General features: G+C 41.4%; 1 protein-coding gene and 1 pseudogene across 7 annotated transcripts in view; one reads left to right on the forward strand and one right to left on the reverse strand.

Annotated features, from left to right (window-relative positions):
- BLTP3A (bridge-like lipid transfer protein family member 3A) overlaps positions 1–26,357 on the reverse strand; it is a 62,875-nt gene that overhangs the window by 7,632 nt on the left and 28,886 nt on the right. For 5 of the 7 annotated variants that reach the window (XM_025862394.2, XM_025862395.2, XM_073884950.1 and 2 more), the window contains 13 exons: positions 20,393–20,582; positions 19,946–20,086; positions 19,344–19,514; positions 18,458–18,644; positions 11,864–11,950; positions 11,173–11,343; positions 10,638–10,777; positions 10,085–10,226; positions 9,631–9,824; positions 7,972–9,428; positions 3,468–3,664; positions 1,465–1,619; positions 1,226–1,376 (listed from right to left, as the gene is read on the reverse strand). In XM_025862394.2, the coding sequence (XP_025718179.1) occupies positions 1,226–1,376; positions 1,465–1,619; positions 3,468–3,664; positions 7,972–9,428; positions 9,631–9,824; positions 10,085–10,226; positions 10,638–10,777; positions 11,173–11,343; positions 11,864–11,950; positions 18,458–18,644; positions 19,344–19,514; positions 19,946–20,086; positions 20,393–20,582 (3,383 nt within the window). The remainder of the gene's footprint in view (positions 1–1,225; positions 1,377–1,464; positions 1,620–3,467; positions 3,665–7,971; positions 9,429–9,630; positions 9,825–10,084; positions 10,227–10,637; positions 10,778–11,172; positions 11,344–11,863; positions 11,951–18,457; positions 18,645–19,343; positions 19,515–19,945; positions 20,087–20,392; positions 20,583–26,357) is intronic. The other 2 variants (XM_073884952.1, XM_073884951.1) reach the window with 1 other exon arrangement.
- On the forward strand, positions 15,857–16,387 carry LOC112816053 (large ribosomal subunit protein uL23 pseudogene; annotated as a pseudogene).

A 26,357-nucleotide genomic window follows, 5' to 3' on the forward strand; every position in this document is an offset into this window, starting at 1 on the left:
CCCAAAAGTCTGTTAAGAATAGAGAAGTAAATAGAGTAATGGGTACAAGGGATATTTTAGGGTGGTGGTAATGGTTGCACCACTCTGTGAACTTGCTAGAATTTATCAAATTGTATACTTACGATAAGCAAATTTCATAAATGCAAATTATACCTCAATAAAGTTGTTTTTAAAAAGCAAAAGCTAGTAATATTTATACAATAGAATATGATACAGCAATGAAAATGAATCACAGCTAATTCAACAACCTAGAAGAATTTGAAGAATATCAAAGAAAGAAGCCAGTCATGAAAGAATACAGACTATAATCCCATTTAGAAAAACTCTAAAACCTGCAAAACTAAATAATACACTGATAACAAACATGTAGAAGAGTTGTAAAGTAAAGCAACAGAATGAGAAACAAAATTCAGGAGAGTGATTCTTTATGACAGGTGAGAGGCAGAGGAAAATTCAGGAGCGGGGCTCCTGGGGACTTCAAAGTTAATGGTACTATTCTGTTTATTAAACTAGGTGGTGGTGTACATGGGTTCACTGTATTTTTATTATTTTATACCTTACATATATTTTGTAAGTATTCCTAAGTATCTACTCAATATTTTAAAAAATATTTTTAAAATGAAGAATGCAGCATAAGCCCAGATTTTTCCTATCATCTTTTTTTTTTTTAAAGATTCTACTTATTTATTTGACAGAGAGAGAGACAGTGAGAGCAGGAACACAAGCAGGGGGAGTGGGAGAGGGAGAAGCAGACTTCCTGCTGAGCAGGGAGCTCGATGCGGGGCTCGATCCCAGGACCCTGGGATCATGACCTGAGCTGAAGGCAGACTCTTAACACTGAGCCACCCAGGCGCCCTTCCTGTCATCTTCTAAAGTACAAATATCAAAGGATTGAATATGAATGACAGAAGTTCCCTGATCATATACAGTTGGATGTCAGCAGCTACATAAATGAAGTGGACAGCGGCCTCCTGTATAAGCTTAAGGAGCACCTGGGAAGTGAAGATGGTGAATAGCCTACTGAATGCAAAGCCCCAGAAAGAGCTCTGGGAGGTTCCCCTGCAAGAAGAAGGCTTGACTGGAGTTCCTCCTCCTAATGGCTGCTGGAGAGAAGGACCAAGGGCTTGGCACTAGGACAGCTACCCTTGGGGCCCAGTGACAGGAGCAAAAAGCTAGGGCTGCCCCAGATAAATCCCAGCTCCCCTGGAACAGCCCCCATCCTCACCTGAGCACTGTCCGTGCAAGAACTGCCAGAGTCCCACGGTGCCCAGCTGTTGGACACTCAGTTCCTCTGCCTGCAGGGCTACAGCCAGGTCCTCACCACGTACCTCGATCCCCAAAGATACCTCATTCACCTTCAGGACGAGAATGGAGACCTGTAAAAGGATACTTTCTTAGCTGAGTGCCTCGCAAGCTTCCAGCCTACAGCCTACCCTCTGCAGAGAAGAAAGGTGAGCAGCTGACCGGGTGAAGGCTGAGGTCTTCCCCACTGGGTGAGACTGAACTGTTGGCCTCTGGTGACCCCTGGCCGTAACTATCCACAACAGGGCTCGCCTGGACACCAGCACTGTCCAAGACATTTGGAAGAGTTCCTGGTGGAAGAGATTCTGGACCAGACTCTGCATAAGAAAGACAACAAATGAGTTTGAAAATCAAAAAGTTCTGTTCAAATCCAATCTCTAAAAACAATGACAACTGTGGAAAAAAAAAAACACTTATGACACTTATGAGACAATTGGGAATTTGAAAACTGGATATTTGATGAATTTAAAGAATTGTTGATTTTTAAAAATGGGACAGTGGTATTTGGTCACATTAAAAAAAAGTCTGTAAATGGATGCAACCCAAGTGTCCACAGACAGATGAACGGATTAACAAAATGTGGTATAAACATACAATAGGGTATTAGCCTAAAAAAGAAAAAAATTCTGACACGTGCTATGAAGTGAATGAACCCTAAGGCCATTATGTTAAATGAAACAAGCCAGTCATAAAAGGACAAATACTGGGGTGCCTGGGTGCTCGGTCGGTTAAGTGTCTGCCTTCAGCTCAGGTCATGATCTCAGGGTCCTGGGATGGAGCCCGCGTCGGGCTCCCTGCTCAGCGGGGAGCCTGCTTCTCCCTCTCCTCCCTACTCATGCTCTCTCTCGCTATCTCTGTCTCTCTCTCCGTCAAATAAATAAATAAAATCTTTAAAATAAAGGACAAATACTGTATGATTCCATTTATATGAGGTACCCAGAATGGTCAAATTCAGAATACAAAGTGGAATGGTGGTTGCCAGGGGCTGGAAGAGAAGGGAATGAGGTACAGGTTTTGTTTTATGAGATGAAGAAAGTTCTGGAGATGGATAGTGGTGATGGTTGCACAATGAAACTTTTTTTTGTTAAAGATTTTTTATTTATTTGATAGAGAGAAACACAGTGAGAGAGGGAACACAAGCAGGGGGAGAGAGAGAGAGGGAGAAGGAGGCTTCCCATGGAGCAGGGAGCCCGATGCGGGGCTCGATCCCAAGACCCTGGAATCACGACCTGAGCCGAAGGCAGATGCTTAATGACTGAGTCACCCAGGTGCCCCTGCACAATGATACTTAATGCTCCTTTTACAGTTAATAATCCAATTACAGTTAAAAATGGTTAAGACTGTAAAGTTTATGTAATATATACTTTGCCACAATTTAAATTTTTTTCAAATATTTTTGAAGTTTATTTTCTAGAGATGCATAATAAAAATATTTATGGATAAAATGTTATGTTTGGAATTTGCTTCAAAATAACATGGGAGGAAAGGAAGTGAACAGAAGTATATATGAAACAAGAATGGCCATCAGTTCTTAATATTTGAAGCTAGGTAATGGGTACATGAGCGTTCATCATTTGATCCCATCTACTTTTATACATATTTGAATTTTTCCATAATATTCCATTATCATAACAAAGCAAACAGGGGTACCTACCACCCAGCTTAAGAAACAGTACATCTTCTTTTTACTTTATTTTCGTTTAGACACTCTTAAGGGACCATTTAAAAAAGTCTCCCGTTCAATAAGATGAAAGAACCAGTGTAGCTTCCAGTGATGAATGATCTCATTCCTAATAGTTACTCATTTTATCATAGAAAAAGCTCCTATTTTCCAACAATAAAATATGTTGTGGGGGAAAAAAAAAAAAACAACAAAAAACACCAACCACCAAACTAATCCTCCTGCCACAGCCACATGGCTATAAGACCAGCACTCTCTCTTCTGGTCTGAGTCTCATTCTGTGATAAAGGTCAAGTGCTAACCAATAACCTAGAAGATGTGTAAATAAGCCAGAGCTACAAATCCACTAAAATTTCTCTTTTTTGGTTTTGGTTAAGAAAATACCTATTTTATCAAATCTCAGCTCCTTTTGTATCCTGCTGGTATACAGGCAGCAAAAAGAACCCTTTTTGGACTTCAGTTTCACCTGGCTGCTTCCACCTACCAGACTCCAAGAGCGTCACAAAGCTATCACTGCCATCACTGTCCACGGAAATCCGGTCTTCAGGGCCACTGTTATCCAATGAAATGCCATCAAATGACTGCTGAGATACTGTCCTCTTCATGGAGAAGAGTCGGAGTCGGGCAGCCCCTCCACTCAGTGGTGCTGCTGCCCCCTCATCTATTTTGGCCATGGGCTCCCTGTTTAAGAGATAAAAACCATGAGCGCCTGTGGGGCTCAGTCGGTTAGGTGCCTTCGGCTCAGGTCATGGTCCCGGGGTGCTGGGATGGAGCCCCACATCGGACTCCTTGCTCTGTGGGGGGTCTGCTTCTCCCTCTGCCCCTCCCCCTGCTCATGTGTGCGCTCTCGCTCTTCCTCTTTACCATGCGTGCACAAAAATAAATTTAAAAATCTTAAAAAAAAAAAACACACAAATGTGGCTTAGAAGATATGTTTTGTCCCTTGCAATGCCCATCCCTTTCAACCCAAACAGTTATTTATACATTAACTTTGATGTCAACTATTATCTGCTGTAAGGGGGTCACGCCATTTTTCAACTGCTGGCCTTTCTGAATCTGGAATTTCAAACTGTGTAAGTAGCTCTGCCATATCAACATGAAATATCAAGTGTAATCAAGGTCATCCCATATATAGACAAGACCAACTACCTACAGCCCCAGTGCAAATGAATGACACCTGAAGCCACCCACATCCATTCCACAAGTATTTACTGAAAAACTTGTGCACATAAGGCACCATACAAATCACAGGGAGTGAATAAAATAATGCACAAGGCATCCTCTGTCCTCAATGAATGTATAAACTATCAGGAGAGAGGAGATTCAGATACAACCTACCATCGTATGGGAGTAAATCACACACACCATAAAAGAAGGACAGAGGTACAAGCCAAAAGCTAGGCAGTATCAAAGGGGGGAAAGGATGAGAAGAAGGGTATCAGGAATAGCTTTGTGGAAGGAGATGGCATTTGAGGGAGCCCTTGAGGGCTGTGAAAGAGACAGGGAAGGGGCATTCTATGGGGAAGAAACAGCATGAGCAAAGACATGGAGAATGGAGCTAGAAAACAAAAAGTACCTTTGGAGACAGTAGCTCAACCCAGCTAGAGCTTAGGTTTTGTTGGGAAGAGCTAATGGAAGATAAAGTTAAAAAGGCACAATACAGTGAAAAGAAACCTTTAAAGATCATTTAATCTTCCCATTTTATAAAAGAAACTGACTCAAGGTCATAGTTAAAGATGGAATTAAGAAAAACCCAAGTCTCCTAACTCTTGCTAAGTGTTTATTTCCCCCTTTTTTACCACATGAGTTGCAGCCAGATTACAGAAAAACCTGGATAAAAGATTATATGTGAAAGTGCTTTTAAAACTATAAAGTACAGGGGGGTATATGGGAAATCTCTGTACCTTCTGCTCAACAATTCCTATGAACCTAAAACTATTCTAAAAAATAGTCTATTAAAAAACTGTAAAGTGAGGGGCGCCTGGATCACTCAGTCTGTTAAGCGTCCAAGTCCTGGTCTCAGTTCAAGTCTTGATCTCAGGACCATGAGTTCAAGCCCCAGCATGGAACCTACTTAAAAAACAAAAAACACAAAGTGCCATATGGAATATATCACAATAATTGATTATGCCACACTAATAAGTTCAAACTAAATTCAGGGGGTATAAGGGAAAAGCCTAAAAGTTTTAGAGTAGGGAAATGATAAGATCAGACCTGTGTTTTAGGCTCTTTCAAACAAGCTAGTGAGGAAAAGACCTCCAATGAGGAAATCAATTAATAGTTTACTGAAATAGTCCACATGTAGGAACAGACAGCAAAAAGGGATATGAGACTCCCTAAAGCAGTGTTCTCAAAGTGTCATCCTGGTAGGAGCATCAGCATCAACGGGGAGAGGGAAGGGGCTTAGAGATGCATGTTCTCAGGCCCTGTCTCAGACCTACTGGATGAGAAACTCTAAGGGTGGGGATCAGCAATCTGTTTTAAGAAGTCCTCCAGATGATTCTGAAGCAGGCTTTGGTGTGAGAACCCCTGCTCTAAGAATTATAGTCAGAATCTGACAATGACTAGAAGAGGCAGGAGAATGATACTACTGAATAAAGAAAGAACTGGTCTAGGGAGGGATAGGGAATTCAGTTTTATGTATGTGAGGTTTGCCACACCCCTAGGAAATCCATGAGGTTTGCAGTAGATGGTTTTTGATGAAGAGCAGGGGCGGGGAGAAAAGTCAGAACTGAAAATATAGACTACAGCAGAGGTAAGGAGATGAATAAAATAACCTTGAGAGAGAGTATACAAAAATGCACTGATATAAACCTTCCTGAAGTTTGGCAAATTCATCAAAAACCTTAAAAATGTTTGCAGCATTTGACCCAATAATAACCCACTTCGAGGTTTTCATTCTAAAGATTTAGATATGCATAAAGAGTAATGTTCACAAAAACAAGGGCATTTAACACAGCTCTGGTTCTGAGAAAAACCGGAAACACACTAAAGCCCCCCCCCATAGTGGGATGAATGAATAAATTAGGATAAATCCATTTGCCAGAATACAATAGAGGAATTAAAAATTATGTATTCAGGTACCTCATGAATGGGAAATGATTCACAAACAAACATTAAGTGAATAAAACTGGAAATTTTCTTGATGATATAGAAATAATTCTATTATTGTAAAAATAGTATTCGTGTACAGTGTATGTGTGTACACACCTATAAGCATTCACATGGGTACCCAAATACAGGTATAAAAATTGGAAGAAAACAGATCCAAATGTGAATGGTGACTCTCTCTGCATTGTGCTGTCACAAGTGACTTTGTTTTCTTCTTTATTCTTCTTTTCCTACACTGTCAACAAAATGAACACAAATCATTTTTATAATTTAAAACATAAAGATTATGATAAAAGTGATCAGAACACGGACAGCCTAGTGCAGCAGAGCGGTTAGGTTTACAGGACGGAAGGCAGAAGACAGCAGCCAAGGAAGAGGGAAAGACCCCTGCCGAAAAGCACGGCGTGAGGGCTGCGCAGGGCTCTGAGCGTCCGGGACAAGCGCAAGGCCGACACGAGGAGCCGAGGACAGAGGATTGAGAAGAGGCCACGGGACTGGGCCATCAGCACGTCAAGGTTGGGGGTTGAAAAAAGGCCTGTGTCACACCCCTTTCTTTTCCCTTTAGCACCCCTCTCCTCTTCTCCCATCTCCACTTAGAAAAAGCAGCACATTTGGTGACTGCGAGTCCAGGCTTTCAATCCTCACCCCACCACTCACGAGTTGTGTGATCCCGAGCAAGTTTCTTACCTTTCTGAACTCAGTTTCCTCACGCGTAAAATGGGGACTGATATTATTACCTGCCTTACAGGGTTGTTACAAGAATTCAATGGATTAATATTGTAAGCTTTCAGGAGAGTGCCTGATACGTAGAAAGCACTCCGTAAGTGTTGCCTAGTATTATATCATTTCTCCCTTCAAGTTTTCCCTTCTCCTTCCTTCTAGGCTATCTGTGCCTAGCAAGTACTAACACTGGCATTGCTTAGAGACCCACTTAGACCCACAATCCACTTAGACAAAGCTCCAAAGCCACTGATCTTCAAACGATGGTCCCCAAACCACAAAGCATCCCAACAAAGATTTCCCATAGTCTTCACTATCATTCCTAAAACCACAAGGCACCAATGAAAAAATCCATACCTTTCCACTCTTCGGATTACACATTTCTGTATTTTTCTGCTTACTCCCTACTGTATCTTCAGTGTCTGACACAGAGCCAGGCACAAAGTAGGGGCTCAAAAAATTTTTGTTGAATGAACATATGAAATTCTTCCTTCTCTATTACTCTGGCAGACATTGATAAGGTGTACCAGAAAGAGCAAATACAAAGCCCCAGCTTCTCTATTTACAAGATACAGGATCCGTGGGCTCATCCTTTTTGAAACTTCAGTTCCCTCAGCTAGAAACTGAGGATACGAATTTCTATTGCTATCTTATGGGGTTGCTGTGGGGATCAAATCAAACAAAATATTATGTGAAGGGCCACTAGAAAAAATATCATACAGATGCCAAGCATTATTATTATTTTTCTCATAGAGTATATCTGTATCAATAATAGTGAATCAGTGAAAGAGGAGGGAAGATCCTATGAAGCAGTAAATGTTGACTTGAAACTGCCCAAGAATAGGCTAAGCTACATGGAGGCATGTGCAAATCCAATTTTTGTTTCTTCCCCTATCACAGAATTAGATGTAGTCTTAAAAATAAGTCTCTCCAGTTGGTATACCTATATCCTCTAAGTAGCCTAAAAATTCTTCCACTGTCCTTCAGGCAGCACTGAAAATTAAAGGCTTTGGTACATTGAGAGGCCATTCTTTGCCATCCCCTGGACTACACGGTGCTTCCCAATCTAACAGTACACACAGCAGGAGGCCTTAAGCCCAACGACCAGAGCTAGGAGGAGGAGACAGGATGAATGAAGAAGGCAGAGAGCCACTCACTTGGCTGGGGGCAGGGACAACATCTTGTGCATGGTGGAGGTCATTCGGTCTCTGCCCAGACTGAAGGCATCCTTCGTCAGAGACACAGCTTCCTTGGTGAGGTCCATAGTGGCATGTAGAGCCTCCTTTGTGGCATCCTTGGTCATGTGAATAGCACTTGACAATTCTCCCTCAATGTTCTTCAAGGGAATGATCTCAGCCTGTCCATTCACAGCGGTATCCCTGCCACCTGGGGGCTTCAACACAGCTGGTGAGGTGGACACCTGGGTTCTGCTCAGTCTCTTGGCCTGTAAGAAATCCACTGCCTCATGGCCCTTCCCTACGTCCTGCTGTGCAAGAGGATCTGAATCCTGTAGTTCTCCATTGCTATGGAGACACACTGGCCTATCCTGGGATGCATCCAGATTTTCAATGCCACTGTCCCCCAGAACCTTCTCAGGGCTTGCTGGGCCCTGGTCTGAGGAGGCATCAGACTTCAGCTCCCTATCCTCTGAAGGAGACAGCTCTGAATCGATGAGGCTGGTGGTATCTGAACCTGCAGAGTCAGCTTCAACAGCCGCCGGGGCAGGATGCATGAGCAGAGCCACCTCAGCACTGGGGAAGAGGACCCCAATGCAAACTGTCTGGTCCTGCAGAGGAGAGCCAGTCATGGCCTCTGTGTCCTTAGTCAGTTGTTCTTGAAGACCCTGTAGCACCTCCTTCAGGCGGAGCAGAGCCAAGTATTGGTAATGGTCAAGCCTCACACGGACATGTGCAGGGGAGTGTACAAGCATGTGAACATCTGCTGCATCCTCAAGCTCAGTCAGAGGCCCTTTGCTGTCCACACTACTGCTGCCTTCTCTCAAAACATCCATGACTTCTGTAAGGCCTGACAGGCTTTTCAAATCATGCTCAGTCTTTGACCTCTGATGGGGCACAGCCTCAGGGGCAAGGGCCTCAGAATGGACAGGACTGCCAAAGCTAGCGGACGGTTTCAGCCTCCCTTCTGTGGCCAAAAGGAGCTTCTGTGCCTGAGCCTGCTGCCAGCGGAGGGGTAGGCAGGCCCAAATGGACAAGGGGAAGGGGGCCACAAAATTCAAGGTATGGCCTTTGAAGTTCTCTGTTCCATCAAAGTCCAAGGAGATCTGGGTGAAGTGGATGGACCACAGATCCTGGGAAGCCTTAAGCTTCTGGGGAGGGAGGGTACTGGGTTGAGGGAAGCGGGAATCCATCTGGAAAGCATGATGTAAAAAAAGCATGTGCAGAAGGCTAAAGCCACCTGGAACCTTGGGAAAGTGAACATAATTGGAATGAAAGAACTCAGCAGCCGCAAAACCTCGGAAGAGACTTTGGAGGTCTGGACAACTACAATGTGGGGCATGACGTGTATTGGTGGCAGTCACGCCCGACGCAGAAAAGATGAGGGCCTGAGGACGATGCAACCCAGCCTGCTCTCTCTTCTCCAGTGGGAAGCTAACCTTCAGAGAGAAAATGAAACCCAATTCAGAATGGACATCTGAGTAGCTCCACAACTTGCTATTAATACATGCGTAAAAGACCAAGCTGCAATACTGTTTTCCTTACTTCTATCAAAGGGACAGAGCAGAACCCTGGATTATAACCATGGGAGAAATGCAGCTAGGGCTGCCAATAGGGAATGAAAATCCCACTCTCCCCTACCTTCAACCAGAAGGCATCCAGTCGGATATCCAAGTGTTCATCTTTCTGGCTCGAATCTTCCAGCTTGTAGATAGCTTTGAACTGCTCCAAACTGCGGTATAAATCCAGGCAGAAGAGGTTTCCCCAGAGCAAGCTGACAGGATCCATAGTAAACGTCAGGCCATTTAACTGAATGTAGAGATTGGGACAGGGAACTGGAAAGCAGGAAAAAAAAAAAGAATCGCCATGTACAGAGTAGCAAGTTGACTCCTACTTACCAGCTGATATTCATTTTATTACGAAGAAAGCAAAGGTGCATATTTCTACAGAGCGGAGTTTTTAACGAAGTTGTGCTAAACTAACTCAAACACCTAAAATTCCTAGAGACAAATGAGAATACAAGCCGTGGCCCCAAGGCTGGCAGATGTGAAGAGCATGAGCTAAACAGTAAGAAGTGAGCAGATCAGATGCTTACCTGGAAGCTCCTGATTATCGGGGAAGTAATACTCTGTGAACTCAATATGAATGGCAGAGACCTGAGTGGGAAGATTGTGAAGCTTCCGACTGCAGGAAAGGAGTGTAGATGGCTTCTTACTTGGCTGTCCAGCCGTAGAAACCTACACAACCACACACAAGTTGCTGTTAGCACCTGTACAGCATCCAGAGTAGAATTTCCTCAATTTCCTCTGAGGTCATAGAAAGCCACTGCCACCCTTGCAAAGTCTACCACAGGGAGCAGAGGGATTTTCACACGTATTGCAGGCATTCTCGCACCTGCTCCCACTATCTGCAAGTTCACTGCTCTCAGGGGAAGGTTGGTACTAGGGTATCAGACGGAACTGGGGGAGTCCCAGGTCCTGATCTCAGCAGCCATCCATGCTCAGACAGAAACAGACCAGTGTTATCAATCCACTTAGAAGTGAGGGAAGCAGCCCCTGAATTCCACAATCTTGTTCACACCTGTTGCCCTCCAAATGTACTGCTCCACCCCTTTCCAACCATATCTCCCTGCATCCTGGACTTCTCACCTGGTGGATGTCCAAGTCATCCACCCGTATTACCAGGCAACTAGAGCGCAAGCGATTCCACGCTGGAGGCCGAAAGGCAGCCTGTCGGCCCTGAGAGGGGCTTCTCTCAATGGGGTTCTTTCGAGGACTGGAGAGAGAATCTAAATAAAAATAAGAAAGTAGGAAAGAGAATCAGGTACATTCAACTGTCATTACTAACAGAATTAGTAAAGTAAAAATCCTAAGATCACCTAAGGCTATATATATGTAGAAAAGAGAGCTTAACACTGTCTAGCTCCTAGAAGGAATTCAAAAATTGTATTCTCCTTAAGACCAAGGCCACAGTCTCTGTTATAAAGGCGACAACAACCTCTCCTCAACACTAAAGCTAGTCCTAAAGACAACTAGGACTCTGTAAAGAAAAAAAGTCACTGATGTCTTTCCATGGGATGAGGTTGGGATAATTAGCTAGTCCAGGGCTTTACCTTCACTGGATATTCAAAAGTAAATAGCAAGAGGCTAAGCTATGGGAGTCCTCCAGCTCCTTGTAACCTACCTGCTTTCCTCCTGAAGGGAGAATCTACCCCCAGGTGCCAGGGCAGTTTGAGACCTGTCTCTTCATGCCACTTCTCCATTTTACTCTGAAATTCCATCACCAGCTTCTGGGCCCACTGGCCTCGCGTCTCCATGGCCTCACAGTGCCGTACCCAATGTCTGCAGCTGTCACCTATGCAACAAAGAAGCAAAAAGATTTCAGTCCAAGATCATGATCCAAAATTCTGATTTTTCCCTTCCATTGGTATAGTCATAGTTCAGAATCTGATCCCTCACCCCAATCCAGATTTCTCTGGGGTAAGTAAAAATTATCTAGTGAGAACACTCAAGTTCTTCTGGATTCCATATGTGATTTTTCCCTAAGGTTCCCTAAAAGGCCAGCTGCTGACTGTCACTATCTTTGACCATGGACTACTAGAAAGGCTCTAAAACTAGTAGAAGTAAGGGGCAGAGCATAGAGTCAAAAGCAACATCTCAAGCACTGCCTTTCCTCCTACTTCTTCCCATCACTGATAAAGAATCATCAGTAGTAGACCCGACAAGTTTCTTGAAGAGGGCTATTCCCAACACTCCTCTGAGGTGCAATTCCTGGCACCCTCCTGCTGGGCAGTCAGGAATGAACCCAGGAATCTGTCCTCAATACACGGGTACCTGGGACGCACTAGAACTGCTGCCATTCAGAATTGTCCTACCTGCCCAGTGGAAGGGGTAATAGTCAAATGCCATCTTGCGGAAAGTAAGCTGCATCGCACCACCCATGAGTCTGTTTGCCGAGACACCTATAAAAGAAAAAGAAAGGTGAACAACAGCAGAAGAAACAAAGAAACCTAAATACCACTTGAAGTACTTAAGTCCTCTGAGGATCAGTTCCAAAGCCTGAGGGCACCTGGGTGGCTCAGTCCGTTAAGTGACCAACTCTTGATTTCAGCTCAGGTCATGATCTCCATCTGGGCTGCCAGACTGAGCCTCACGTCCAGCTCCATGCTGGGTGTGGAGCCTGCTTAAGATTCTCTCTCTTTCTCTCTCCCCCACCCCAACCCCCCCCCACTGCCTCCCCCCTCTCTCTACAAAAAAAAAAAAAAAAAAAAAAAGCCTGGTTGATACACAAGTGCAACTGAAAGGCCAGGATGTCAAGTGATTTGCAAGTCTGAGGCCCTCCTCTCTTGATTTATAATGGTCAACGGACAACACTCAAAAAAGGTATATTCCATTATCTCTGTAAATGGCTGCCAGATTTCCAGAAAGGCCAAAGAAACTGTAAAACTCAGGATTCAGGAATTACAATCCTAGATATCCCATTGACACATTCTAAAATCCTGATTGATTGGTTCCCCCGAACCTAACAATGCTAGGATTGCTGTTCCTCGGGCCAACACCCGGAGAGGCATAAGCCAAATTCTCCCCAAAACAGAACCCACATTATTCCCTTTCATATCCTGGCCTCAGAGCTAATTAGACAATCATTACATAAAATACATACACAGTACCATGGAACACCAAAACACTGCACTAACAAGGACATTGTAAAATACACATACAGGATATTGTAGGTAAACTGGAATTTTTAGCATCAAGTCAAACACTGTATTATGTTTATCTTGAATTTACATTTAATTCTTACTAAATGAATGAACCTTCCCTATTTCTTTTTTTTTTTTTAAGATTATATTTATTTGTCAGAGAGAGGAAGGGAGCACAAGCAGGGGGAGCGGCAGGGGGAGGGAGAAGCAGGCTCCCCGCGGAGCAGTGAGCCCAATGCAGGACTCGATCCCAGGACGCTGGGATCATGACCTGAGCCGAAGGCAGTTGCTTAATTGACTGAGCCACCCAGGTGCGCCAAACTTTCCCTATTTCTACCTTACCTCTCCAACTACATTCTAAGAATTGTTAGTAGAGTAGTTAGAATAGACACTACTTCTCCTACCTATGGATACTGTCTGACCTACCCTGTTCTACATTTCTATCTCTTATTAGGCTGAAAGGAAATACCACGGGATCCTCTGGGCGTAAGCTGGTACATTTCCATCTAGTCTGGATTTCACCACCTCAAGTTCCGGACTAATCACCAACCTACACTCATGTTCCTTCTCAATCTTTTTGTTCATTATCACTACCTCTAAGGAGCTTATTTAGACATTTTTTTCATAATTGCCTCTTCATGAAATCTTCGTACCACGGATATACTATGTATCTGCTTATGTACTATGTCTGTCTGTGCTTTATACATAAAAAGAATGAGTACAGGGGCGCCTGGGTGGCTCAGTTGGCTAAGCGTCTGCCTTCGGCTCAGATTATGATCCCAGGGTCCTGGGATCGATCCCCACATCGGGCTCCCTGCGCAGTGGGGAATCTGCTTCTCCCTCTGCCTCTATCCCCCCACCCCGTGCTTGCTCTCACTCCCTCTATCTCAAATAAATAAATAAAATCTTTTTTTTTGTAAAGATTTTATTTATTTATTTGACAGAGAGAGACACAGCAAGAGAAGGAACACAAGCAGGGGGAGTGGGAGAGGGAGAAGCAGGCTTCCTGCAGAGCAGGGAGCCTGATGCGGGGCTCAATCCCAGGACCCTGGGATCATGACCTGAGCCAAAGGCAGACGCTTAACCGACTGAGCCACCCAGGTGCCCCAATAAATAAAATCTTAAAAAAAAAAGAAGTATAAAGTTTACTCCTTTTATTCAATGCAAGGTAACAAAAGGCTAAATAATTCTTTTGAATTAAATTTACCTCTGAAGCAAATAATACATTATATGTTAAAAAAAAAAAAGAAGAAGAAGATGGCAGGAGGGGAAGAATGAAGGGGGGAAATCAGAGGGGGAGACGAACCATGAGAGACTATGGACTCTGAAAAACAAACTGAGGGTTCTAGAGGGGAGGGGGTGGGAGGATGGGTTAGTCTGGTGATGGGTATTAAAGAGGGCACGTTCTGCATGGAGCACTGGGTGTTATACGCAAACAATGAATCATGGAACACTACATCAAAAACTAATGATGTAATGTATGGTGATTAACATAATAAAAAAAAGAAAAAAATTAAAAGTTAAATTTAAAAACTTAAACCTATTAATATTTAACAACTTTATAAATATATTTGCTGAGTAACCTTTAATGAAACTTATTTCTTATATAAATTATAATGTATCAAATTATATATGCAAATTAGCAATTTATAGAAATACACAACAGCAATATAACCAAATATTCAATTATTCAAAAGTATTTTTCAGCAAAAAATAGAAAATTTAAATAAATTTCTTAAAATTAATTTTAGTGAACTTTTTTTTTAAGTAAGCTTTATGCCCAATGTTGGGCTTGAACTCACTACCCTGAGATCAAGAGTCACATGCTCTACCGACTGAGCCAGCCAGGCACCCTTCAGTAAACTTAACTTTTAACTTTTGCTTGATGAGGAAAAAATCTTTTAGCTTATCTAGCTGCTAGGTATTCATTCAGACTGGGTCAATATTTTTTCTTTTCTGCATTTAATTAATGATTTACTGAATAACTTGTAGAATTAAATAATAAAATATAAACTATTTTTATTTAATTCTTAAAGTTCAAATCACAAAAGCACTGAGGCTAAAATATAACAACACTGACAAGGTAGCCAAAGGCAGTCAGGAGGCATGTGCAAGGTCCTTCCTACCGTATGACTTTGAGATTAAGCAATCAATTGGGAGAAAGTCCTCCAATCACAGCCAGCTATTCACCTTATTTTGTGTATCTTCCATGGACTCAATGTCAATGCTCCTCATGTGATACCCAAGAAAACCCAATGAAAGAAATTAAGTACCAAGGAGTAATATTTTGTCATGTAGGGTTAAGCTTTGGAAGGACACAAACTATTGTTACAGCTAAGATTGTTTTTCGCTCCCACACCTCACCAAAGCCAATTTTTTAATGTCAAGAATAGGTAAAACTCAAGACAGAAGGAAGATCAGTGGTTGCTTAGAGCTGCAAAATGGAAAGTGACAGCTAATGGGTACATGACTTGTTGTAGGGAGGGCAAAAATGTTCTAAAATTAGAATGCACAACCCCATGAATTACTAAAAAAACACTAAGTTGTATATTCTAAATGGGTGAATTGTATGGAATGTGAATTCGATCTCAGTAAAGCTGTTTAAAATGAAAGAGCCAATTTGCAACTGCTGTTGGGTGATACCATCCTAGTTAAAAATGCATGACTGAGGCTACTGGAGGTAGAGGGTTTCACAGCAATGCTCCCTCCACTGGAATTATTTAGATGTAAAAGAACAATAAACTACATAGACTAAGCATATTAAAATAGGGTCTAGAATTAAAATCAAAATCAAATAGAATTACCAATTACCAACATATTTAATTATACACACATAATCATATAAGAGACATAAATGGTAAAGAGTGTCCATAAATGACTAATTAAAATTCTCCAGTGAGCTGCTGGGATGAGGACAGCATGGCCTTAAGAGTGATAAAGTTTTTGGCTCACAGGCCTCATTCTAAGGAAAAAGAGTTAAAAAGAGGCAGGTGACACTCTTCCCCATCAACCACTAACCTCTTCTCTGAAGGCTGGAATATACACTGCTCCAACTTTATTTTAAGAGAGAGTGCTGCCCCACCTGAAGCCAAGCTGTCCCCAAGGACCCACCCAGTTTCCAGTAATTTCACCTTCAATACCAAGGGAGAGGTAAGCATGTTACTCAAGGGCCCAACATCCCAGGCTATGGTGTCCCTTAGTGAAAAAGCAGGTAGATCCCTTTCATGAAGATGGCGCCAAAAGCAAAGAAGGAAGCCCCTGCCTCTCCCAAAGCCAAAGCCAAAGCAAAGGCTTCAAAGGCCAAGAAAGGGGTGTTGAAAGGCGTCCACAGTCACAAAAAAAAGAAGATCCACACATCACCTAAATTCCGACAACCTAAGACACTGCATCTCCGAAGGCACCCTAAATATCCTCAAAAGAGCGCCCCCAGGAGAAACAAGCTCAATCACTATGCCATCATCAAGTTCCCCCTGACCACTGAGTCAACCATGAAGAAAACAGAAGACAACAACACACTTGTGTTCATTGTGGATGTCAAGGCCAACAAGTACCAGATCAAACAGGCTGTGAAGAAGCTAGGACGTTGACGTGGAGAAGGTCAACACCCTGATCAGGCCTGATAGAGAGAAGGGATGTGTTCAACTGGCTCCTGACTACGAGGCTTTAGATGTTGCCAACAAAACTGGAATCATCTAAATGGAGTCCAGCTAGCTAAATCTAAAATGTAAATGTAGCCTTTAAGGACCCTCTAGAGTCCAAAAGAACTTTCTGTGATGATGAAAATCTTTTATGGTCTGTAGATTGTACTGAGTACTTGAAATGTGACTGGTGCAAATGAGGAACTGAATTTTTTAGTTTATTTAATTTTAACAGCCACATGTGGCTATTGGCTACCATACTGGACACACAGCTCTAGAGCAATGCTATCTATTAGAAATATAATGTGAGCCACATAAGTAATTTTAAATTTTCTAGTAGCCACATGAAAAAAAGTTTTTTAAAAAGGTGAAATTAATTTTAACAATGCATACTACTACTTAAATGAATATAATCAACATTTTATCAACTTCCACATACACTCTATATGAAAATAATTATCAAGGTATTCTACACTCTTGTTTTCTACTATATCTTCAAAATCCCATGCGTATATTATATTTGCAGCCCATCTCAATTTGGATCAGCCAACAGTAGTTATATGTGGCTGCATATTAGAACAACTCCAGAGAATCGTACAGCCCTTTCTGTACCACCTAGTTCTCCCTTCCCTTTTCTCCCCAAATCCCATGAGAAGAGTCAAATTCACAAGAACTTGTTCTGTTCCTTGCTCCTTTACAGAGTCATACACCACACCTGGGTAAGGCAGGTTGGGAGTTATCCCTGTATCTAAAAATATCTCATCCAAAAATTCCCTAAATTCCAGATTTGTAGATTAATTTAATTTAATAAATAAGTACATGAGGGCTGCAGAGGAGGCTAGTCATTCATATCTTAGTGTGGATTATGGGTCCTGGCCATATGAAGAGGACAGTGCTAAATACCCCTCTTCAAGCAAGAGGATGAAACTCTCAATAATACACTCTTAAATAAAGACCTCTGAAAGGATTCAAGACAAAACAAGAGAAAAAACCCAAAGCCTTTAGAGTAACACTTGGAAGCAACAACCAAACAAAATAATAATCGTTTTAAGAAAGAACTTCCAAAATAAGTGGGGGGCAAACCAGTGAGTAATTTATTTCTTACGGTCGCAAAAGCAATCTTTACGTTGTCATGGCTCCTTTTAGCTGTCTCAGAGCAGGAGTAGATGGGGGCTGAAGTCACTTCAACACCAAAGAATAGCAAAGCAAGAGAGACATTGCTGCTTGGAGCCCCAGGAAGAAAAGGTAAGTTCCCCTGAGGAAACAGTCTAGATGTCATTAAGAGGCAGACATAACCTTCAGAAAGGATAAGGCAGCATGAGAAAAATCTACTATATGAGAGCATCTCAAGCCAAGAGGTGGTGAAAAGGGGACTATAAAGGAAATGTAGACAGGGTATTAAAGGAACAGGCAGCAGAGGGATAATAATACTGAGTATGTGCCTATAATTCAGGTCCTCCAGATTCAGTATATCATTTCAGTTGAGCATGACAACAACCAATGCGGTGAAGGAGTCATATATGATTTAACTCAAGTTCACAAATGAAGAAACTCAGAGAGCTTAAGCAAGAGGCTAAGTGATTTCCCCAAGGCTCAAGAAGGGAAAAAATTAGTCAATTCCTTTTTCATTTTGAATAAACATATATGTATATGTAATACTAACTGTCCTAATGAATGAAAAGCATAATGAGAATACAACATAACCTCTCTGCTTGGGAAGAGGGCATTTACACATAAAAAATATTTAAATTGACTCAAAAATCTGAAAATCCTGGAGTTTCCTATACTTGAATTTACTTTCCTAAAAGTTATATCAGTGGTCAGCATTGCCCAAGATACGCTGGGGAGAAAAAAAGTATACTCTGCTTGAGCTCTGCCCCTGAAGATTCTGACTTAGGCTTGGGAGAGCGCTGGCCTCTGTATTTTACTAAGTATTGCCGGTGGTCCCGCTGCACCCTAAAGGCTAAAAGCACTACTTCCCACCAACAGAGCAAGAGACACCACTAGAGACTGAGGCCCAAGGAATGCCTGGGATTAAGGGAAGCCAGCCAAAGTACTCCACAGCATCTTGAAAAGAGCTGAAGGCACTGACGGACCACCCAGCCCAGGCTCAGGCCTAACAGAGTACCTGGCTCTCGGGACTGGCTATCATCGCAAATGTGCAGGTCCAGGCGGGAGATGAGCAGATGGTAGGAGGACTCCTTCACATCAAATCTCTCAAAGTACTGGCTGAGGCGGCCACTGCTGCTGCTGCCCTGGCCGCCCCCGAACGCCTGGGCCCAGGACTGCTGGGCACTGGGAGCAGGTGGGGTGATCTATACGTGACAGAGAGAAAAACAAGACGTCCAAACCAGAGAGGTTCCTCACAGGCTTTCTTAAGCTTTAGCTCAGTCTGAAGAAAGCCACAATTTAGCGAGATGCCCCCTCCCTCTCATAACTAACTGTTCACCTGGTAGCTCACTTAGGTCTGTCTCACCTAAATAACCCAAACTCCGAAAAGCCTAATTATAATTAGTCTTGTAACTCCAGTCAGAGTACTGTTCTGAGGTTTGAACTGCCCCCCAAGCTCTCACCCCCCAGGACTTAGCTGACTTAGCTGACAGCTAAAACACTGCCTCCAGGAAGTCTTTCATAAATGCCCTCTTTCAGTCTGTGTAGTTAGATGCCTCTTCTTTGTATTCTCATGGCATAGTGTCTACCTATATAGAGCACTTACCACCTCCTATTATAATAACTTGTTTATAGTCCATATTTAAAGACGGTCAGAGCTCCAATGACAGGAACAAGAGGCTTCTTTTACTTTTCCTTCCCAGTGGCCAGTACTATATAGCTAACACACCGGACGCACCCAATGAAGAGAATAAATGAATAAATTAGAAGCACAAACAAAGCCTATGCAAATGACAAATGTCCCAAATAAGCCTAATGAAGTCCAGACCCCACCTATTTGGTCTGAATTAGGTCTGGTCCTCCATCCCCCTAGCCCCACCCAGGGTATCTGTTTTGCCTCTAACCTGTGCAGGCTCAGGGGCCAGGCTCTTTCTCTGCTGGGCTGACTTCTCCATTGCCTCACTCAGTGACTCTGCATACTTCATCATAGCCTTGAGCTGCGAGTCAGTTAGCACCCAGAGCAGGTCATCCAACAGGAACATCAGCTTGGAGGCTACCACATTGCAATCTTTGGTCTGAAGGGGCCACATAAAACATGGGGTTCAACATCTGTATCATCCCAACTCCTCAACGTGACTATTGCTTGATTAATATCAGAGAGGGCTTTTCAATACCCAGAACATGAAAGGAAAGCAGTAAACACTATGGAAAGTCAATTTCTTACAAAACTACTAATGTCTTCTGCGATTAACAAGAAACAACAGCAGTCAACGCCCAGGTGCCTATGTCAGTGTTCCTATATGGGTAAAAATTGTGGTTTCCAAAATTCAGGTGACAAGGAGGGGCAAATGTTCACAGAAATGTTCTGTGCAACACTGAATTACAGGCCTGCCCCTTTTGATTGTCATTCCTGGGGCCAGTAACATTCAAAAAACAGAGAACAACTCCCAGGCTGTCTAGGAGAATAAAAGATGGAAGTTTTCATGAGGGCAGAGAACATACTCACTCTTCTCTTGAGGGCTATTTGGATCCTGCCTTGGTTGGTAATAAGCCTCAGTGGAGTGGTGACTGGCTCCTGATCACCACTGTCTGTAGCATCTGCCTCAATTCGAAGTGTTTGCCAAGTTATTTCCTTAAATGTTAAAACCTAGAAGGAGAGAAAGTAAAATCCCTTAATTCTATGGATGAAATTAACCAAGAGGCAGGAAGTCCAAGGAGAAAAGACGAGCAAAACAGAAATTCCCACCATTCTCAGTTGGGATCCTACCAATAGAATGCGGTGAATCAGAGATCCCTAAGAGAAGAAAGCATGTAGCAGTAATACTGGGATTCTTGGGTTCACAGGAATGGGGGACATATCTGAGGAAATCCCCAGAGCAGGAATAACATCCTTTAAAAATCAGTCCTATTTTGATCTCCCCATTCTCTCCTCTTACAATACTGGGGCTGTCACCTCTCCTCGGTGGGGGTCAGTGATGCGGGTGAGGCGGAGGTCACTCTGCTGCCAGTTGGGGTTGACGCTGTAGCCCTGGAGCTGCCACAATTCAAAAGAAGCGTGGAAAGCCTTGGAGTGAATCTTGATGGTGATGGAATTGACGATGATGAACATCCCCTCCACCACCTTCTCGGCAAAGCCATACTCACTACAACAAATGAGGCAGAGCAATGTTCAGAAGCAGGTGAGACTTTGTGCACACTCTTTATACTGGAAGACATCAGACAAGATTATTAACACTGTCTCTCTTTGCGTGCTAGAACTACGAATGACTTCTTTCTTTATTTCTCTCTTCTTATTTCTACTTACAGTTTTTAAATTTTGAAAATTTTTTATGATGCAGTACTCTTTTTAATTTGATTTTTTGAGGAATGAAATAAAAGAAAAAGAGTTGACCTAGAAATAATCTCCCTTCTGTTAGAAAGAATAAATTGAAAAATATTTTTATAATCCACAAACTATCTAAATTTGCATGTTGTACATGAGGGAGTGTATAACTAAAGAAAGGAAACGCTAGGTTTCTATAAAATCTTCAAAGACACAGCATACTCGGCAAAGGTAGTGGAAAGAGGAAAGAAGTACAGCCAGGTGAGCAACTGGTCAAAAACAATCCCAACTCTCTACCCTGTCAAATATATCCCAAAGAGCACAGCTGTACTCCCACAGCAAGAGGCCAGAAATGGCAAGGAGAGAATTGAAGGCCATCTTAATGTCTTCTGGATGTAGAAAACACAGACATTCTTTTTTTTTTTTTTTAAGATTTTTATTTATTTATTTAACAGAGATAGAGAGAGAGCACAAGTAGGCAAGGCGGCAGACAGAGGGAGAGGGAGAAGCAGGCTTCCCGCCGAGCAGGGAGCCTGATGCGGGGCTTGATCCCAGGACCCTGGGATATGACCTGAGCTGAAGGCAGCCGCTTAACCAACTGAGCCACCCAGGTGCCCTGAAAACACAGACATTCTTGACATGTAAATGAAATCAGTTCTCATTACAAGAGATAAAAAGGTGTGGAAATTATAAACTGGAAAAAAATATATTTGCAATTTATATCATAAAGGGCTAACATCTCTAACGTATAAAGAGCTTCAAGAAACTGAAAATAAGGGGCGCCTGGGTGGCTCAGTCGGTAAGTGTCTGCCTTCGGCCCAGGTCATGATCGCAGGGTCCTGGGATCGAGCCCCGCATCAGGCTCCCTGCTCCATGGGAGACCTGCTTCTCCCTCTCCCACTCCCCCTGCTTGTGTTCCCTCTCTTGCTGTGTCTCTCTCTGTCAAATAAATAAATAGAATCTTTAAAAAAAAAAAATGGAAAGAAAAAGACCTACAGGCCAATAAAAATGGGACAAAGTATGGACAGTTCACAGAGAACTGCAAATGATATTAAACATAAAAATCTTCAACCTCACTCATAAATCACAATTATACCAAGAGACACTTAACTCATAATAGAAGTGACAGAGTAGTAGGGAAAAGATGGTCTTCCAGTAACGATGCATGGTCAATTTGAAGATACTGACAGAGCAAAAATAGTATTAACTCTTATTTTACATCAAACAAAAAAAAATAATCAGTTTTAAGACTGTATCTAAATGTGTAAGGTCAAACAATAAAACTGTTAGAAGAAAACAAAAGAGAATATCTTCATGCCTTAGGACAGGAAAAGAGCCCTTAAACAGGACTCAAAAAGGGCTAAGCATAAAGGGGGAAAAAAGGTATACTGGACTACATTAGAATTAATCATTTCTGTTCAACAAAAAAGCAACATTAAGAGTGATAGTGATGCTCAGCATCACTCATCATCAGGGAAATGCAAATGAAAACCACAATGAGATATCACCTCACATCTGTCAAAATGGCTAGTATCAAAGCAACAAGAAACAAGTGTTGGCAAGGATGTGAAGAAAAGGAAACCTTTGTCCACTGTTGGTGGGAATGGCAATTTGGTGCAGTCACTGTGGAAAATAATATGGAGGTTCCTCAAAAAACTAAAAAGAGAAGTATCATACAATCTAGTAACTCTACTTCTAGGTATTTACTTGAGGAAAATGAAAACACTAATTCAAGAAGATATCTGCACCCCTGTTTATTGCAGCATTATTTACAATAGTCAAGATATGGAAGCAACCCAATTGTCTATAAATAGATAAATGGATAAAGAAGATGTGCTACACACACATACACACACATACACAATGGAATATTACTCAGCTATAAAAAAGAATGAAATCTTGCCATTTGTGACAACATGGGTGAACCTAGAAGGTATTATGCTAAATAAAACAAGTCAGACAAAGAAAGACAAATACCATATGATTTCACTTATATGTGGAATCTAAAACATAAAACAAATGAACAAACAAAACAAAAACAAATTCATAAATACAGAGAACAAACTGGTGGTTGCCAGAGGGGAGGGGTAGGAGGAGCGGGCAAAATAGGAGAAGTGATGAAGAGGTACATACTTCAAGTAATAAAATAAATCAGTCATGAGGATGAAAAGTACAGCATAGGGAATACAGTCAATAACACTGCAATAATACATGATAACTATACTTATCATTATGAGCACTACATAATGTGTAGAACTGTCACATCACTATATTGTACACCTGAAACCAATAAAACATTGTATATCAACTATACTTCAATTAAAAAGAAAAAAAGGAAGCAACACCAGGGATGAGCAGGTACAGAGAAAAGGCCATGTGAGGAAATGCTCAGGAGTCAGCATCTGCAAGCCAAGGAGAGAGGCCTCAGGACCTGCTGATACCTTGATAATAGTCTTCAAGCCCCCAGAACTATGAGAAAATAAATTTCAACTATTTAGGCACCCAGTCTATGGTATTATGTCATGGTAGTCATAGCAAACCAATACAAATGGATACAGAGTTCCAATTTCAGAAGATGAAAAAGCTCTAGAGATGCGTTGCAGGATGTGAGTTCAGTTAACACTACTGAACTGCACACTTAAAAATGGTTAAGATGGGGGCACCTGGGTGTCTCAGTTGGTTAAGTGTTTGCCTTCAGCTCAGGTCATGATCTCAGAATACTGGGATCGAGCCCCGCATCAGGCTCCCTGCTCAGCGGAGAGTCGCTTCTCCCTCTCTCTGCCACTACCCCTGCTCATGCTCTCTCTGTCTCTCTCTCTCTCTAATAAATAAATAAAATCTTTTAAAAAATAAAAAGATGGAATCATACTGTATGATTCCAACTATATGACATTCTGGAAAAGGAAAAACAATGGAGATAGTGAAAAAAGACCAGTTGTGTCAGGGGTTGGGGGCAGGGATAGAGATAAATAAGTGGAGCACACAGAATTTTTAGGGCAGTGAAAATACACTGTGATGCCATAATGGTGGATATATGTCATTATACATTTGTCCCAACCCATAGAATGTACAAAACCAAGAGTGAACCTTAATGTGACCTATGGACTTTGGGTGACTGTAATGTGTCAATGTAGGTTTAACCACTGTAACAAATGTACTACTCTGGTAGGGGATGTTGATAATGGAGAAGGCTATGCATGCGTGGGGGCAAGGGGATATGGGAAATCTGTGTACCTTCCTCTAACTTTATTGTGAACCTAAAACTGCAAAATTTGTCTTAAAAAAAAATGAACTTCTCTATATGTCAAATTGGTATCCCAACCATATAAAAAATGACTTCAAGTGACTTTAAAACACAGCATTTGACCATACTTCCTTAGTGGGATATATCATATGGTTAGAACACGCAGAAATCTACTGTATTCAGTAATCTTATTGATAGTTATAATATTGGCTTTATTTTTTTCAACAATTGAAAAAGTAAATCATTTATTATATTATTGTTGTTAGGAAACAAGCTTCAGCACATGAACAAAAAATACAAACATTAAATCTAAAAAGTTATTTTAAAACCCTCTTTTTTTATTTGAATTGAGAAACATCAGCATATTGTCATGATTTATTTTTCTCTTTCTTAAAAATACCTTTACCCTAAAACTAAACACTTAGGCCTCAATTCAAATGACAACTCAATGAATACAATTTTGCCCAGACTGTTCTCTCTAAATAACATTTCTCACTAAAAGGAATCAGGGTTCTTTGGAGAAATGTCAGATTCCAGGTCTGAAGTAAGGATGTATATGAGAAGCCTGAAACATCGTATTCTGTCTAAAAGCAAAAAGATTATTGGGGTCTTCTCCAAAAGACACAGGAGGTGACTTAGAAAGGCTCTCACTAGCCAAAGATGAGGACATCTGAATATCAAAACAAATAATGATTATAAATGTATGAAATACAAACATATTTTTTTAAGTAAATGGAAATGTAGGATATAAGAAAATTTAAATGTAAAAACATGTAAAAAGAATCTAAAATAGTAAACCACTCTGGAAAAGTTTGGCAGTTTCTTAAAAAGCTAAATCTTACCTACCATACCACCTGACCATTCCACTCCTAGGCATTTACCCAAGAGAAATAAAAGCACATGACCACACAAAAACTTGTACATGAATGTTCATAGCAGCATTATTCACAATAGCCAAAAACTAAATAAAGTGTCAATTCACAAGTGAATGGATAAGCAAATTGTGATCTATCCACACAATGGAATATATTACTCAGTAATAAAAGAAATGAACTATTGATACACTCAACAACATGGATGAATCTCAAAATAATTATGCTGACTAAAAGAAGCCAGACAAAAACCAGTACATACTATATTATTCATTTATATAAAATTATAGAAAATGTAAACTAATCTATAGTCACAGAAAGCCATGCTTGTCTGGGGATAGGAAGGGGTGAGAAAGGAAAGGGAAGGAATATAAAGGAGAACAACAATATGTTTAAGGGTTAATGGATATGTTCGTTGTCTTAATTGTGTTGATGATTTCGTGGTGTATGCATATGCTAAAACTTATCAAACTGTATACTTTGTATATGTAGTCTATTTTGTGTCAATTATACTTTAATAAAGTTGTTAAAAACAACATGAATTCAAAATGATAAACCTCCTTCATCCTCCCCTCACCCCCACAAAAAATCTTAGAGATTATTGCTAATCTATTATTGCTAATAAATGCAATAGGAAGAAAATTATAAAATCCCTGTTTTGCAGCCTACAATGAAATAACAGATCTATACAACTATCATCAAATGGTTATCAACGGTCCTTACACCATGAGGTGAAATAGATAAGGAATTTAATCACAACAGATAAATCAAACCATCATCATCTGAATCCACTGATTAATCTTAACCAAAGGAACATTTTGTCCCTCCTGATATGTTACAATAGGAAATACATGGTACAATTTCTAGAGCATTCTTACCAGGAAAACAAAAAACAAAAACATTTACTCAAATCAAGCCTTTAAATCTGACTATCGGTTTAAATGAGAAACATTTAAAATATAACCTTGAGGCCACAATCAGCTGAAATACAAAATGTGGGAAATTCTTTAGAAAAAACAATCTAGTTTCTACAAAGAATAAATGGTTTATTAAAGACTGGGGGTGGGGGATTGTTTAGAATTAAAGAGCCTTGAAAGGCAAATCCCTAAATGCAATATGTGGAGCTCTTCGGAGCCACACTGCATTGGAAAAAATATTTTAGAGACAATTCAGGAAAATTGAATATGAAATAAGTATTAAATAATATTAACAAATTCCTATTAATTCTATTGATTGTGATAATAGTATTGTGTATTTTTTCTTTCTTTCTTCACAATCCCTGTCTCTTAAAGACACAGTATCCAGGGCGCCTGGGTGGCTCAGTTGGTTAAGCGACTGCCTTCGGCTCAGGTCATGATCCCAGGGTCCTGGGATCGAGTCCCATATCGGGCTCCCTGCTCCGCAGGAAGCCTGCTTGTCCCTCTCCCACTCCCCCTGCTTGTGTTCCCTCTCTCGCTGTGTCTCTCTCTGTCAAATAAAT

The sequence above is a fragment of the Callorhinus ursinus genome, unplaced genomic scaffold, assembly GCF_003265705.2.
Source record: "Callorhinus ursinus isolate GAN/ISIS: 27379988/994484 unplaced genomic scaffold, GSC_fseal_2.0 scaffold59, whole genome shotgun sequence".
Classification (NCBI taxonomy): domain Eukaryota; kingdom Metazoa; phylum Chordata; class Mammalia; order Carnivora; family Otariidae; genus Callorhinus; species Callorhinus ursinus.